General features: G+C 45.2%; 1 protein-coding gene across 1 annotated transcript in view; it reads left to right on the top strand.

Moving 5' to 3' along the window:
• Lcp2 (lymphocyte cytosolic protein 2) overlaps positions 1-15,743 on the top strand; it is a 49,770-nt gene that overhangs the window by 18,714 nt on the left and 15,313 nt on the right. The window contains exons 5-15 of the mRNA XM_008850740.3: positions 2,956-3,021; positions 3,457-3,488; positions 4,737-4,774; positions 7,656-7,857; positions 9,978-10,075; positions 11,574-11,640; positions 11,741-11,824; positions 13,465-13,490; positions 13,603-13,622; positions 13,728-13,835; positions 15,136-15,166. Of these exons, the coding sequence (XP_008848962.1) occupies positions 2,956-3,021; positions 3,457-3,488; positions 4,737-4,774; positions 7,656-7,857; positions 9,978-10,075; positions 11,574-11,640; positions 11,741-11,824; positions 13,465-13,490; positions 13,603-13,622; positions 13,728-13,835; positions 15,136-15,166 (772 nt within the window). The remainder of the gene's footprint in view (positions 1-2,955; positions 3,022-3,456; positions 3,489-4,736; positions 4,775-7,655; positions 7,858-9,977; positions 10,076-11,573; positions 11,641-11,740; positions 11,825-13,464; positions 13,491-13,602; positions 13,623-13,727; positions 13,836-15,135; positions 15,167-15,743) is intronic.

The raw sequence follows: 15,743 nt of genomic DNA, 5'->3' as shown, positions 1-15,743 counted from the left end.
TGGGGGTGTTAAGGACTGCCTGTGCTAACTTAGCAAGTTTGTATGAGACTAACTTGAGATGGTTATCAAGCAGAAGGGACTTAACTTGCATGCCATTCTTATAGATGAAAAGAGGTTCAACAGTGTCCTCTCCCAGGGAGCTTGAGCACAAAGAGGATGCTTTGCTTTTTTTTTTTTGAAAGGATACTGGCTTGTAAACTAGAGAGGATGGCTTGTTGGCTGGTGTATGTTTTGAGGAGACAAGTGGTCCTCATCATTAACCTACATTTTTGTCTGGACCTCTGTCATCTCCTTTAAAATTGTCATTGTTAGATTTTTTGGAAAATAAAAGGATAGATAGAGGAGTAGGAGACAAGAAACCAGAGCCAGACCTGCAACAGGCAAGGAATAGATCTTCCTTTATTCAAAGAAGATACAGTGAGAGGTGGGGCGGAGGGGATGGATGAGGGGGCGGTTTATACCAGTGTTGTGGAACACAACTACACTTAGTGGGGAGTCTAGTTAGTGCCCAGGCTCAAAGGTCTCCTCAAGATTATTTACCCAGGAACTGGCAGGAATGTTATCGATGGCCTTAGAGGAGACAGGTGGGCTCCACAAACATTTCCTCTCAGGCTTGGGAGTGACCAACTGATAAGGGATGAGCAGACCCAGGTCTTTATAACTGTTGGGTCACTGGTGAAACTTTGTACTTTTACAATTTAGAACCTTTCGGCCACTCTGATGGTTTTTATGCCTTAATGGCTTCCTCTAAGGAAGCTCATGGTTTTTCTGAGGTTCGCATATTCTATCAGTCATCTCCTTCAAAATAGATGATTTCTGAGGTTCCTCCAGTTACACTGAATCTCTAGGGAACACCGACTGGGTCCACTTACTAAGGAGGGCCCCCTGAGTCTGGAGGCTGGAGCCTCATGCTCTGGAAATTTGAGGATTGCCAGGGCATGCTTGAGATACAGTCCTGGGAGCAAAGGCCCTCCCTGCACTAGGGTTGAGCAAATTGGTGGTTCAGTGTGGAAGTACTTGAGCCCAAGGCATCTTGAGTATCTTGACCAGGTATGGCCTTAGGGGATGGGTGCTCGAGGAGACCCTCCCTCTACAGTCTACAAGCTGTTTCTTGACTGAGAATGTGTTTCCAAGTTTCTGTAAAAATCCGTGTGAGTTAGTTTTTGTCACTGTGTCAAAAAACTGAGCAAAACGACTTAAAGGAAAGATGTATTTTGGTTCATGGTTTTAGAGGTCTCAATGTTTGCTGCCTAGCTCTGTGGCTTCTGGCCCTGCGATGAGGCAGAGTTATCACTGTGGAAGGGTATGGTAGAGCAGAGCTTTGCAACTGATGGTGGACTAGAAGCAGAAAGAGACAGAAGAAGAGATTGGGGTCTGAACATTCCCTTCATAAGCCTCCAGAAACCAACTTCTTCCAAGTAGGCCTGCCGAGGATCTGCCATCTCCCGTGGAAAATCTGAATGCTTCAATGTGTCTGCGCTATGAAGCAAGAGCTACAACCCAGAATCACTTCCAGCGGCTGTGAGAGTTCCCTTATCTTTGAGGGACCTCTGCTCAGATTAAGCCATTGCTTGACTTTGCTGCAGAAAAGAATTTTAGGATGAGCCAGTATGAAGCAGACTTGGAGCTTATTAACAAACAGAATATTTAATGTAGACACAGGGGTAAACAGAAAGAGAGGCACTCGGGGGGAACATCCAGGCACTTGGGTACAGGCTTCTCAAAGGACAGTATCCTGAAAGTGCCTTAGCAGTACCTATATATTCCATTTTGGTTGCTGTCAAATTATAGCTCAGATGGTTGCTAAGTAACTTTGCTTCTTCTTTCCTCCTTTTGATAAGTGCGATTATAGGATGGCTCTAGATTGGTGGTGTTACAATCTGATAAAATAAAACCAAGAGCCACAGGACCACACAGGGGGTTAAGATATGTCTTTTACTGTAAATGGGGTTTCTGGTGAGATTCTTAGAAAACTGCAAGTTTACAGCTGAGAAGGGAGAATGGTCATATACACTTAGGTCTTAATCATGATTCATTACTATTTTAATATTCTTATTTGAAAATATCTTTATATAAAAATGTCTCTACCACAAGCTTCATGGTAAATGTTAATTTTGCTAGAATTCTTGATTTTCAGCTGGTGAGAAGCTTTGACCAGGTCCCAGGGAAAGAACTCCTTTTGCTATGCCCCTATGATTTTTCCTGGATTTCTATCCTGCCTCAAATGAATTTAACCATTATTTAAGTCAGAGCTGTCATGATCTGATCATCTCTAGATCTCACAGGGACACCCAAAAGTGCCCTTTGCTAATCTCTTAGGTGTTTCTCAGTCCAATCAAACTGACAGGGAAGATTGATCATCATATCTTGTCACTAAGCAAATGCAGCAAACAGGGATAATGGAAGGATAAATGATACCCCATTAGAGATTGTAATAAGAAATGCAGTGGGTAACTGATTCCTTGGGGTTTAACAAGTGGCTTGACCATTTGTGTGAGCAAGACATCAGCTCAGGTATAATCAACCAAGGCTCAAGGAACTGCAGCCCCAGGAATGACAGAACCATAAGTGATCCAACTCCAGTGTCTAGATCCCGAGGCCACAGATTTACAGAGCAGGAAGAGGCAGGTGTGAGGTGGTCAGTCTTTAAGGAGGGCTGTGAGCTGTACTTTGAAGGCTCAATAGATATAGATGAGGAGATGATAGAAGGCTTCCTGGGAGCAGGAAACTGGCAGGTGCCAGGTCAGGTGTTGAGGGAGAAGGGGCAAGTTCTAAGAGAAAGTAAGAAGTAGAGTTGAACCCTGGTGGGGCTGGCTGGGGGCAGGGGAATGAGACACACAAAAGAGGCTGGCCAAGTTTGGCCCAGCTACTCTGAGGCCATGTAGATCAGGGAGCAGGAAGGTGGCGGCCAGGAGGAAGTTGTTTTGTCTCCTCATGTGTCTCTTTACCTTGTAGGATTCTCAGTAAATTAAGTCAAGATATCAACAAGAATGAAGAAAGAAGGAGCATTTTCACACGCAAGTGAGTGCAGCAGGTCAATGCCAGGCATTGCTGCAAGGAAACTCAAGAATTTTCAAACTCAAGTTGAGCTGCAGAACTGGTTTTGCCCCACCCTTCACCTGTGGTGGTCCCCTCAGTCCTAGGGTTTTTAAAGACGATGTCCAAAGAGGGGAGGGGTTCCCTTTCCCTGCCCTACATTCTGCTCGTAGGTCCAGGATATCAGGGAAACATCCCCTAGAATGTTAAACACTCCCAAGCTCCCAGCTATGCCGCCAATGTGGCTTTCTTTGGTGGTTTCTAGAAACTGGGGGGACAGTCTAGTTCTGGTTGCTAAGCAACAAAAACACAAGTCCAGGCCAGTGAGACACACTCTCCATTAGTGCATAGGCCTGGACTGAGGAAAGAGGATCTCCTTAAACCAATAGGCCGTTAATGTGCTGTTATTTGCTTTTGCAGACCCCAAGTCCAGCGGTTTCCTGAGGAGACAGGTAACTATCAGGGCTGAGAGGTAGTTGCTTAGGGAGGTGACAGGAACTTCAGTTCTTCTGCCTTCCAGTTCCTAAGGCTCCTTGGGTTCAAGCATGTCACACTACTTATTAGCTTGTCAGCCAGTTCTTCATCAGAAAGGGCTTAGGGTTCCTACTGAGAGGAAAGATGCCCTCTACAGAGGTATGCTGAAGAACTCTGCTTGCTCTGTGGGGGAATCTAGAGTCAGTTTGTGACTAAATACCTGAGTTGAGCCAAGGTCCTCTTTGAAGCAGTTGTTCCACTGCTAAATTGCATGTGATATCAAGATGCAGATTTCTGGGTTCCACCTAGTCCTGCTGAATCAGAAGCCCTAGGGATAGGGCCCCAGACATTGCATATATGAAAACACTCTTGAATGACTTTTTATTTATTATTTTTTATTTTACATGTATGAGTGTTGCCTGCACGTGTGTACACCCATGTCATACAAAGCCTACAAAAGACAGAAGAGGGTGCCAGATCCCCTGGAACTGGAGTTGTGGATGGTTGTTAGCTGTCATGTGGGTGCTGGGGTTTGAACCTGGATCTTCTGCAAGAACAACCAGTGTTCTTAACTGCTGAGACATCTCTCCAGCCCCTTTTTTTGGTCTTTTTGAAACAGGGTCTCCCTCTAGCTCCAGCTGGCCTATGAGGAAGATTTAGAATCATGTTGCCCTGTTCAGGTAGAAATGCTATAGCTGATAGTAAGTTGCTATCTTAGTATATTTTCTGTTGCTATCACAAAGCACCGAGGCTGGATACTTCATAAAAGAAAGAGGCTTCTTTAACTCAAAGTTGAGCCATCAGCCCAACTTCTGGTTAGGATGTGACAGCAAATTGTGGGAAAATGTGAGCCTAGCAAAGGGACATGGGTGGGTTCTCTTGTAATAAGTAATTTAGTTCCATGAGACCCAGAAGACTCCTGTGAGACCTAGCCCAGTCTGGAGAGACCTGATTCAGTCTCTGGAGAAAGATATCCATTCATTGCTGAGGTTTCCTTGACCTAATTATCTCTTAAATTCCCACCACCTCTTAATAGCATTACATTGAAAACCAGATTTAATACGAGCTCGGGTTGTATCCAACCACAGCAGTTGCTGACCCCCAGATATGAAGAAGGTGGGATGAAGAAGGATGAAGGCCTGTGATGGGCATCAGGTGGGAGAGCTGCTTGGATCTCCAGGTGGCAGCTTCTTTGGGTGCTGATGATAGTCTTATCTTCTTCACAGAAAGCCATGAAGAGGACAATGGTGGCTGGTCATCCTTTGTGAGTATAGCTTGGGCTGCTCCGTCCTTGTGGCTTTGTATTAAATACTGATCATAATGATGAAAAAGGAGCAAGGTCCTGACAAGGCACTGGCAGGCCCCACTTCAGGGCTCAGAAAGGACCAGGCCATAAATATTTTCAGCCTTGGAAGCCCAAAGGTTTCTCTCTCCACTACTCTGTGGCACAAAAGCAGCCACAGACAGTGTGCAAAGTGGGTTCAACTGTGACAACAAAGCTCTCTTTATGAACACAGAGACTGGGCTGGACTGACCTCTGGGCTGTAGATTGCTAGCCATACCATTATTCACCATTACCACACTCACCGATCCATTTCCCAAACTTCTTTCCTAGAAATCTGTGGTAAAGTAACTGCTTATAGTCTTGAGTCCCCATTGGTGGCACAGAGGAAAAGCATTTCAGGGTGGAATATTAGTACTGAAAAGACCCCATTCTAGTTGGTTTTTACATTGAGGGGTAATGGTGACCCCTTTAAGAGTCAGATGCATTGTGTATCCCTCTTCCTCTCAAACTATAAGGAGTCACCACACACATAGCCAGTCTGACCTGGGCTAAGAACTCAGTGATGGATCAGAACCCAATCTTTTTATTTTATAGAAGAAACGAGGGAGCTAGTACAAAACTCTATGCCAGATAGAAGCAGACCTGAGCCCCAGGCTGCCTGACCCTCATTCCAGTGCTCTTTCTGGTAAATGGCTGCCTTTAGGGTTTTAGAAACCATGTTTGGAACATCCCTTGTCCTATTAGGATTCTAGTAAAGAAAAGCATTTCCTTTGAAAAAAAAATTCTTTGGATGAATTTTGTGTTATTTTCATGGGAAAACAAAGGAATATAACAGCATTATCTTATACAAAAGAGACGAGAAACCAGTTTTCCCAGATGTGCTTATGCTTTCAGACAACATCTGGATAGGTGCCACTGCTTGTCTTGGGCCTTTCTGTACTCAGGAAACCCCAAACCATGGGTTTCCAGGTGCTGGAGCCCATCACCTTTGTAGCTTCCTTTTGAGCCCAGTTCTGTCCAGGGGACTCTGGGAACTTGGGCAAAGATGAAAAACTCAGCCACAGCATGAATGTCGCATACGGTAACAAAAGCATGAATACATACTAACAGTCGAATGGCTGGGCGAAGATCATTCTTCTAGAAGCAGAGAGGAAATATTTGTCACTTAAGAAAGGCTTGTGAGGCTGGGGGAAAATGAGGAGCCAGGTCAACCAGACTGAGAGAGGAGCTGATGTCATCCTAGAAGGAAGGGAGGAACACACCCGTCGGCTCTAAGGCGACTGTCCCGAAGTCCTGTTCTTCCAAGGTTTGGCCCACCAACTCTTAAGTTACAGCTACACTGACAGGGTAAAGTACTTTTCAGAGTTGATGAAGGCATTCAGCCTTTCCTTTGCCTTCCCACTTGTTGCTCCAAATATTCATCAGATTGAAAGTGAATGTGGAAATCTTTCAACCAAATGGCTTGGAGCCACCCTTCCATAAGCCACCTAGCCAAGTCGGCAGGGTTCATAGGATACTGGTCCATAATCTTCCTCAAAAATGCCTACTTCCTCAGGCATGTCTGCTTAACCTACTTGACCTTGGCCAGATGTAATGGCTGATAAGTCTTTTCCCTGGGAGTCATTATGAGGACTGTCTACTTTCATGGTTCACTTCAAAGCTGCACCTTGAGTCTCCTTTCTGCGAGACCCATGAAGTCTAACTGGACTGGAGAGGTAGTTCAGGGATTAAGAGCACCGACTGCTGTTGCAGAAGGCCTGGGTTCAATTCCCAGCACCCACATGGAGGCTAAGAACTGTCTGTAACTCCAGTTCCAGGGGATCTAATGCCCTCTTCTGACCTCTGTAGACATTGCATGACATAGGTGCACTTACACACATGCAGGCAATACACTCATACACATAAAATAATAAATAATAAATAAAATATTTTTAAAAGTCTAAACTGTGGAAAGTCTTTTCCAGGAAAGCAAATGTGCTGTAAGCCACATGTCTTTATTTCTATACACTCAACTCAGCAGAAAGAACAGTTCAGAACATTTTTCCAGACATGCCTTTTCTCTCTTCCTCTTCCTCCTCTGCTTGTGGTGCTGGGGATGGAACCCAGGGCCTGTCACAAGCTAGGCAAGCCCTTTATCCCTGAGATCCATCTCCAGCCCCCAAAAGCATCTTAGTCTGCCTTGCAATTCCCAGCATTGTTTATCCAATTTCCTCCATTCGCTCAGTCTTCAGTGCTGCCATCCATTACCATGAGAAGCAATGATGTGAGCACAGGTGTGCTAGGAATGGAAATGATAGTTCACTAGTGTCATCACAAATGCCCCAAGCCTTATATTCTTTCTATTTTCAATTTTTATTATTTTTATTCTATTTTATGTGTATGAGTGTATTGCCTGCATGCATGTAAGTGCACTCATATCATGCAATACCTGCAGAGGTCAGAAGAAGGCGTCGGATCTCCTGGAACTAGAGTTATATGCAGTTCTTAGCCTCCATGTGGGTGCTGGGAATTGAACCCAGATCCTCTGAAATAGCAGTCAGTGCTCATAATCTCTGAGTCATCTTTCTAGCCCCATTCTTTCTCTTCACAATTTCCCAGAGACAGCCCATTCACCATTGGCTCCAGTGACCATCCTAGTTTTTCTCTCAAGGTAATAGTCAAAGGAGCTTGGCCAGGGTCCCAGGGCCAGAAAAACATGGCCTTGAGACCTTGTACTCCCAAGATCTTTCTTCACTGGTGTGAAGGACGTCTTCCTCCTCAGGCGATCCCAGGGTGCATTCACTGAATGAAGAGTGGACACAACTGTGTATAGTTCCAATAGCGCCTCTCTAGGTTGTGTTGTCCCTTTCCTTGGTGGCAGGAAGATGATGACTACGAAAGTCCCAATGATGATGATCCTGATGGGGAGGACGATGGTGACTATGAGTCCCCCAATGAGGAAGATGAGGCTCTGGTGGAAGATGCTGCGGACTATGAGCCTCCCCCGTCCAATGATGAGGAGGCTCTGCAGAACTCCATCCTGCCTGCCAAGCCTTTCCCCAACACCAACTCCATGTACATCGGTAAGGCTTCTTCCCAGCCTGCTGGCCCTGGCAGCCCCTGGACCAGCTGCCCACTGAGTTTTCCACGTAACAGAAACGTCTAGGTGTTGACTCCTGCTCAGGTTCTGAACAGCTGTGTGGATTAAGACTAGAGACTCCTCTCTGGGCATTCCCTCACTTTGAAACAGGCTGACAATAGTTCAGAGAACAGAGGTTTGCTGTAAGAAGGGGCAGCACTGCAGGCAAACCACTGCTGACTGGCAGTGGACCCTGTCACAGTTACATGGTACTGCTACCTACAGACTGTCAGAATAAACATAAAAGTGCTCAGGTTTGACCCTGACTTTACAATGAGACAGTCTTTAGGATGTTCCTCATCTACTTGTTCCTCCAAACCCACATCTCCCTCATTCATTCATTCATTCATTCATTCACAAAAATTGCTCTTCTCCTACAGTGAGCTAGACACCATGTGCTGGAAGTCATCAGGAAGCAAGATGCACCTTTGTCTCCTGGGAATTACACCCTAGTAGTAGAAGTTACAGAAAATGAACACAGGCACGGTTGCATATTATTCATCAGGGAGTAAGCATTCAGGAAGCTGGTGGTGTTAATGCCCGGATTATAATACATCTAATCCCGGAAGCTGTGTTGCACTCTACTACAGCTCTCCCTCCCCCATCTCACTTTATGTACTGGAAGACAAAACACTCAAGGTAATAGTCAAAGGAGCTTGTGCCATAAAAGCAATGATCAAAGCTGTTTCAGATTTAGGAAAATGGAGGTCCAGTGAAGAAATGGAAAACTAAGCTGTTGAGCATCTCCTATGTGCCTGTTATACAGATACAGAGTAAGCAAGACCACCCTCATCCTAACACATTCATAGTCCAGTGGGTGAAGCAACACCAAAAAATGCATCAGGTTGTTTAACTGAACCAGGATGATAAAAGGAGGAGATGATGGTCTTGGTCCCTCTGGACTGATACTGAGCTGTGGTATTGAGCTGATACTGAAGAGTGGGTATGAGTTGGTTAAATGATGCTGGAAGGTTAAATGAGGGAGTTGAGGGAGGAACATTCAAAGCAGTGGAATGGCTGTGCAAAGGCCCTGAAGACCTAAGGAACGTGACACATTGGAGAAGCTGAAAGGTGGCTACTGGACTGAGCTAAGACCTGGCTTGCCCTTGCTCTGAGCCCCTGAAAGGAGAAGGGAATTCCTTCCAGAGCTGAGAATAGAGAGACAAGAGGGGTGCCTGGGGCACAAGACACAAGGAGACCCTTGCCCACTTGCTGTTCAGGCCTCAGTTCTGTCCTGGCCTTCCCTAGCCTAAGGCATGAAAAACTGCCAACCTGTCAAACTGGCCAGGAGCTCTGTGGTGCAATTTGAGTAATGTAAGTTTCTGTCCAAGGCCAGCCCAGGCACTGTCTGATTCCTTAACAGAGTAGGGGGCCAGTTCCTCCCTTTTAGGGAAGAGACAGGCAAAAGGGAGAAGCAGAAGGGTGAGAGCAACCAGAACATTTGTGAGAGAAGGAATGGACAGAGCAAGAGGCCCGCGGGGAGACAGCCCACTTAACTCCAACAGGCACATGTGCAGCGTGAGTATATATATATGTAGGTATGCACATGTGTGTTTCTGTGCATGCATACATGTAAGCATACACATGTGTTTCTGGATATACCTGTGTGCAATACATATGAACATGCACATGTGTGTTTTGTGTGTGCATATATGCACACAGGTTCATGTGTGCATGCATGTATGCATTAGTATATGTGTGCATGTGGGATTCTGTCTGAAACCACTCGCTGAGGTAATTCCAAAGACATTGGCATTGCTCCTGTGAACTGAGATGAGAGCTTTTCCTATATATACAGAGAGTAAATGCACCTTTGTCTCCTCCTGGGGTGGAAAGAGGGACTGGCGAGGAGCCAAGGACTCTCTCCTGTAGGACCCAGGCTGGGTCTGATTGTAGCTATGGCTTACACTGGTGCCGGTGGAGGTCTGGGGTACAAGGATCGATCAGATGCCCAGCTCCTTGAGCTGTACAGTCAGGAACAGCACATTCCCGAAGAACTTGTGCTTGGCTGGTGGCTATTTTGATTTTTCATTTCTTTTTCATTTCTATCTTGTGTTTCCACAGACAGACCCCCCACTGGGAAGGTCTCTCAGCAACCTCCAGTGCCCCCCCAGAGACCAATGGCTGCCCTTCCTCCCTTGCCGACCAGCCGGAATCACTCAGTAAGCTTCCCTGTCTTTCAGGCCACTTTGTGTCCACACCAGGTTTTTTTTTTTTTCTAGCAGACAGATTACCTGGTTCTAAGTGTGTAAAAAATGGTTTTATCAGGGAAAATGCCCACCCAATGCTTCTCTCAGTGTTTCTATTTTGTGGTGAAATACAAGTGGTTTCTATTTATGTCGTAATGTTTATTGGTATTTTATGCCATAAACAATATGAACTATGTGTATAAGAAAATTCCCTTCCAATGACCAACATGTTACTTGTTCCCACTGTTTAGCAATGGATAAACAAACCAAAGCCCAGGCATCTCCTGGTGTGGCTTGAGTATCCAGCCTGCCCCTTTCCGTCTTGCAAAAATAATGGCACCACCTGCTGGCCAGATCCAAAAATTCCAGGGACAAACGTCTTCAGACCCTAAGATTTACAGTGCACTGAGCCCAGGAGGAGCTCTGGTGTCCAGCCCCCTTTGCCTTTCCTTTGAACGTACCATCCAGCTGCTATGGAGCAAAGCTCAGTCTAAAGGAGTCAGTAGCTGGGAAGATGCTTTTTTCTCAGGAGGATGGTTTAACAACTATGCAAGCACCAAAGGCTCAGGATGACAAGGTGGGAGATGGAGGTGGGAGGACGGCCTGGGCAGATACGCAGGTCTGGCAATAGTGAGATCTGTCTAATAGACAGCTCCCTCCCACTGACACAGCACCACTGCAAATGAGCTTTGTAGAGACAGTTATACCTACACAGGCATTTTGCTTTTAAAGTCCAAAGACCTCCACCTCCACCATTAGGAGGCAGAATTTACCCACGACATCAACAGATATTGACCAGGCAACTCCTGTATGCCAAGCAGTGTTCTTGGTACCCAAGAAAGAATATGAAGGAGAGAAAAAATGCCCTGTCTTTCAAAAAAGTTTTGATAACAAACAAGTAAACAGAAATAAAAATGATTTAAAGAGTCACATGTAGTGAGGCAAAAGACCAAGTGACATGATGGTGACAGGAGCTGGCACAGGACATCAGTCATGGGGAGAGCTGAGAGAATATTCCAGGCGGTGGAAACACAACACAGAGATGTTTGAGAATATGAGCTTCATATTTTTCAAGAACTGTATGCAGACCCTGGTGTAGGGACCTGTGAGTGTCGGAGACAAGCATAGGAATGGCTTGGGGGTGGACAGGGGTAGCTCACATAGACTCTTGCGTAGTATTGTGTTTCATTTCTGTTGTGATATGACTAGAGCCCCAGAGGCCTTAGCAGGGAAGTTTCTGCTTAGTCCCCTGTGGTACAGAAAACCCCTTGCATGAGAGACTGAGGAAGCTCAGATAAAAGGGTTCCACAGAGGCTCAGCTGGCAATAGGGATGGTTATGGGTGGGCAGAACATGAAGATGGAGAAAGAGGGACAAATCCAGATAGATTTGGGAAGATAAAGCCACCAAGTCCTGCTGAGGCCTTTGTGGAAAAGCTTCTGAACATTTGGATTTTTTTCCCTCCAATGCAGCCATTATCCCAACCCCAGGCCAACCATGAAGAGCCCAGCAGAAGCCGAAACCACAAAACAGCAAAGCGTAAGCACAGGGCTGCCTTCTACTGCCTGTGAGCCCACCCACCCTATCTCCAGCCAATAACTTTCTTCTCTTAACTGACTTTTGTCCTTTTGTCCTCTAGTGCCTCCTCCATCAATAGACAGAAGCACGAAACCTTCCCTGGATCGCTCATTAGCACCTCTTGACCGGGAGCCCTTCACACTAGGTTGGTATGTCTCATGTTTGATACATATTAGTAATGGACTACATTTATAGAGTGCTTGCTGCATGCTTTTTATACAGACCATCTCATTTTACTATCGGCACAATCCTGTGAGGTAGAGGTTATGAGACTCATCCTCACTTCACAGAGAAAGAAACCTAGGCAAAAACCCAGTAACTTTCCACCATCGCTCAGCTATCAAATGATTGGGATGGCTCTCTAAACTCAGATCAGCCTGATGCTAGAGCTCCTCTTAGCCCCTGGGCTGTGTCTGCTCTTCTGCTGCAGTGATCTATGTGTGCTCAGCTCACCGGCCTTTGGCCACCACCCAACAGGAAGTATCCAGGTACCCAGGGAGGAAATGGGCTGAGAGGTGGGAGAGCTTCAGTCTGTTGCCTTGGCTGCTACTGACCAGTTGATTGACCTGCAAGGGCGCTGCTTCTTCAGGGCAGTCTAATAGTAAGGAGGGTGCTCTGTTGGGAGGAAATGCTTAAAAATCTAAGGTACTATTCAGTTGTCCATTTTGCCTTTTGCTACTGATGTGTGCAAGTGATTAAACACTGGGCATACTACAGTGTTTTTCTTATAAAACTTACACAAAATATTCCAAGGTTCTAACTAACTTCACATGGAGTTATTTTTTTATTCAACTGTAAAACTGTCCGGCTAGGTTAAGATTTGAACCGATATCTTTCTGACTTTGAGGTGGGTACTCTTCTGCACATCACAATGGAGTGAAGACCATAGATTTTAACCTGCTGTAGACCATGTGAACCTGAGAAAAGAGCCCTGAAATTGAGCAGATTTGGAATCCAGATCCCAGCTCCATCCCAGTCTTTCTCCAGTGGAACTCAACAAGGCCCAAATATTCTCCTCTGTTGGCAAAATGACTTTGAGTTCCTGGATTAGAAGCCACAGTTTACTACGGTTTCTCTGACTCATGTTTCTCTGGCAGCTCTGCTGAGTCACAGGAAGCTGTTTAGAGAGTTCACTGTAGATTGCCTTACAAATTATACAAAAAGGCTTTAATTCAACTAACCCTGCTCGCTACCATGACACATAGGTTTATTTCAGATGTCAAAACAGCCTGGATCAAGGATACGTGGTCAACAAAAGATACAAAGTCTCAAGAAGACAAACATCCATTTGACTATTTTTTCTAAGTCAGACGTTGAGGAGAAGCACAGATCCCACAGCACAGTTTGCATGCTCATAAGTTGTGTGACCTTAGACAAGCCGTGGGATATTTTTAAGCTTATACAATCAGGTGTTCTGTCAAATTCCCTTCTGGACGTGAAGCCCAGGTTTAAAGCCAGTCAGGCCCCTGAAGACCCAGTCCTGGGTTTCATCAAACTGTTTCTCAGCCTCACATTTGTCCTTAATTTCTTTTTTCTTTTTCTTTCTTTCTTTCTTTTTTTTTGGAGCCAATTCTTGATATCTTTTATATTTGGGAATAACTTTGTTGCCTTATGTGTTTTGTCAGATAGAGTAGGTAAAACGTTTGTCAAGTTAATTTTTTTTTTTTTCCGGAGCTGAGGACTGAACCCAGGGCCTTGCACTTGCTAGGCAAGCGCTCTACCACTGAGCTAAATCCCCAGCCCCATTTGTCCTTAATTTAACACCCGGTTGCCTTTTGCTTGCAGGAAAGAAGCCACCGTTTTCTGACAAGGTAAGCTGTTCTTCTGGTTTGTTTGTGGTTCTACTTTGTTTTTGTTTGTTTGTCTTTTCCTTATTCTTTGGAAAGCACTGAACACTCACATGTATCAACTAATGTCTTACAGCCTTCTGCTCCAGTGGGAAGGTAAGATGCTATTTGTATTGAGGGCAACCTTGGAATATTTCTGCAGAACTGTGCTCAGACAGTTAAGGTGGTTTCTTATACATCTTTTCTCCCTTCACCCAACAGAACTCTTGGCGAGCATTTACCCAAGATACAAAAGCTTCCTTTACCACCAGCCATGGACAGACATGAAAGAAGTAGCCCCTTACCTGGGAAGAAGCCGCCTGTTCCAAAGTAATTGTCTTGGGTTGCTTGAACTTGTCCTTCAAACTGCACGTGGAATCCGCAGCCTGTCTACAGGGAAGGGTGGGGTCCCTTCTTTGCTGGGTTAAGGAATCTGCAGACTAGACAAAAAGCCCTGAGGATTCTGAAAAAAATATGAGACTCTAGTAGAGGTGCTTAGTCTGGAGCTCAGGGTGACTGCTGCTTGAGCCGTTGTCTGAAACCAGTCACATTTTTGCTGGACTTTTCCTACCTTGTCAGACCAAAGCCTACATGGCAACAGGAACTATATTTGCCACTTTTAGTTTTCAATAAGGCAACTGAAAGGAAAGAGTTGGGGAAGGTTTTAGGTCAGTTTTAGCATTATTCCTAGCATTTCTTACTCTGCTATAGAGTCATACAGGGTCTACTGACCACATGACACAGAGGTACCCAAGGTCTGGGCCAGCCTTGCTGCTTAGGAAGGAAACAACGAGGATCTGTTTATCTGTGCTATCAAGATTCATATAATCATCCTAGCTGTTGTGAGGATTCAATTAAGACCAGAGCTAGGATGTGCCAAGAAAATCCCACTATAGGGTTTCATCACATTTTATAAAATCAAAACAGATGTAAAACAGTCATAATGACCAAAATATCGACATTTTCAATAAACACAGGAAGGACTGATGGATGGCACATGAAACATCTGACACTTAGGTGTTCTGCGAACTCCCCTTCTCTTGCCCGCCTCCCCAAGAGGTGGTACAAGCAGTCCAAGCAGTACAGAAGCCATTGCATCGCTCAGACAGTTATTGTTCAAAGCTGTTAGACTGGCTTGTTTATCCGAGCCAATGGCACCAAGGCCCCTTGGAAAAGCCCCAGAGCAAGGACATTTTCCAACTATTTTCTCATTACTTGAAGGGTGGGCCCTGTGATGGCTGGTTTAAAGCATTTGCAGAGGAGAATATGACTGAAAATGTTTTCATTTACTTGGAGAAACATCTACTAGGTGACATTCAATAGCTACTATAGAGGTAGAATGCTGACTAAACATATATGTGTGTGTCATTATGTAATTATTTGCTACAGTAGTTCCACAGGACAAAGGTTTGCCTAGCTCAGCTTGCAATGATAACAGAGAGTACACTGGCCACATTCCCATTTCCATCCCCTTCCTCTTCCCAGCCGCTCTGCTAGCATGTGCAGCTTCCTTCGGCCACAGCTCAGTGGGTTTGATTTCTCCTTATGAGATTTACTGAAATTATATTCTGAGGTGGCTCTTTGAAACTCTTGATGCTCACTTCTTTTTCTTTGCCCTAATTCATTTCAGGCATGGATGGGGACCAGACCGAAGAGAGAATGTAAGTCTGAAATGTCATTGTATAAATTCTTGGCCCAGAGACAACCAGTATAAGGTCTGGGGAGATTGTGATTCCAACTGCCTTGTCCTTTCCTGAAGTTCGGTGCCATGAACAAGACCTCCACGTAGTAGTCTCTTAAATATTAGTGTCTGTCTCTTTCCCCAGAGTTCATCAGAATGAATTGCTTAGCTTCTGTCCCTGCAAGAGCGCCCAGGGTGTCTGGCTTCATGGCAGCCCTATGTCCAGGCACAATTAGTAAGGTAGAGGAGGGATAGGAACGGAGGAAAGGATAACTGAGGGGGTGCTACAGAGTCTGGGTCTCACACAAAAATGTTCAAGACTTCCTTTTTGCCTTTGAAAGCCTTCATGGCTCCCCAAAGAGAGAAAATTATATTACTGAATGCTACGTTAGGGGGGGCTGTATTAATTACTTTTCTGTTGCTTTGATAAAACACCATGACTTAAGGCAACTTACAGAAGAGTTTGTTTGGGCTTACGGTTCCAGAGGGTTGAGAGTCCATGATGGAGGAGAGATGAGGCAGGAAGCCGAGAGCTCACATCTTCAATGGCAAACAGG

Source organism: Nannospalax galili, unplaced genomic scaffold (assembly GCF_000622305.1).
Source record: "Nannospalax galili isolate Female #2095 unplaced genomic scaffold, S.galili_v1.0 scaffold104, whole genome shotgun sequence".
Lineage (NCBI taxonomy): Eukaryota > Metazoa > Chordata > Mammalia > Rodentia > Spalacidae > Nannospalax > Nannospalax galili.
This window is presented reverse-complemented; position numbering and strand designations above follow the sequence as displayed.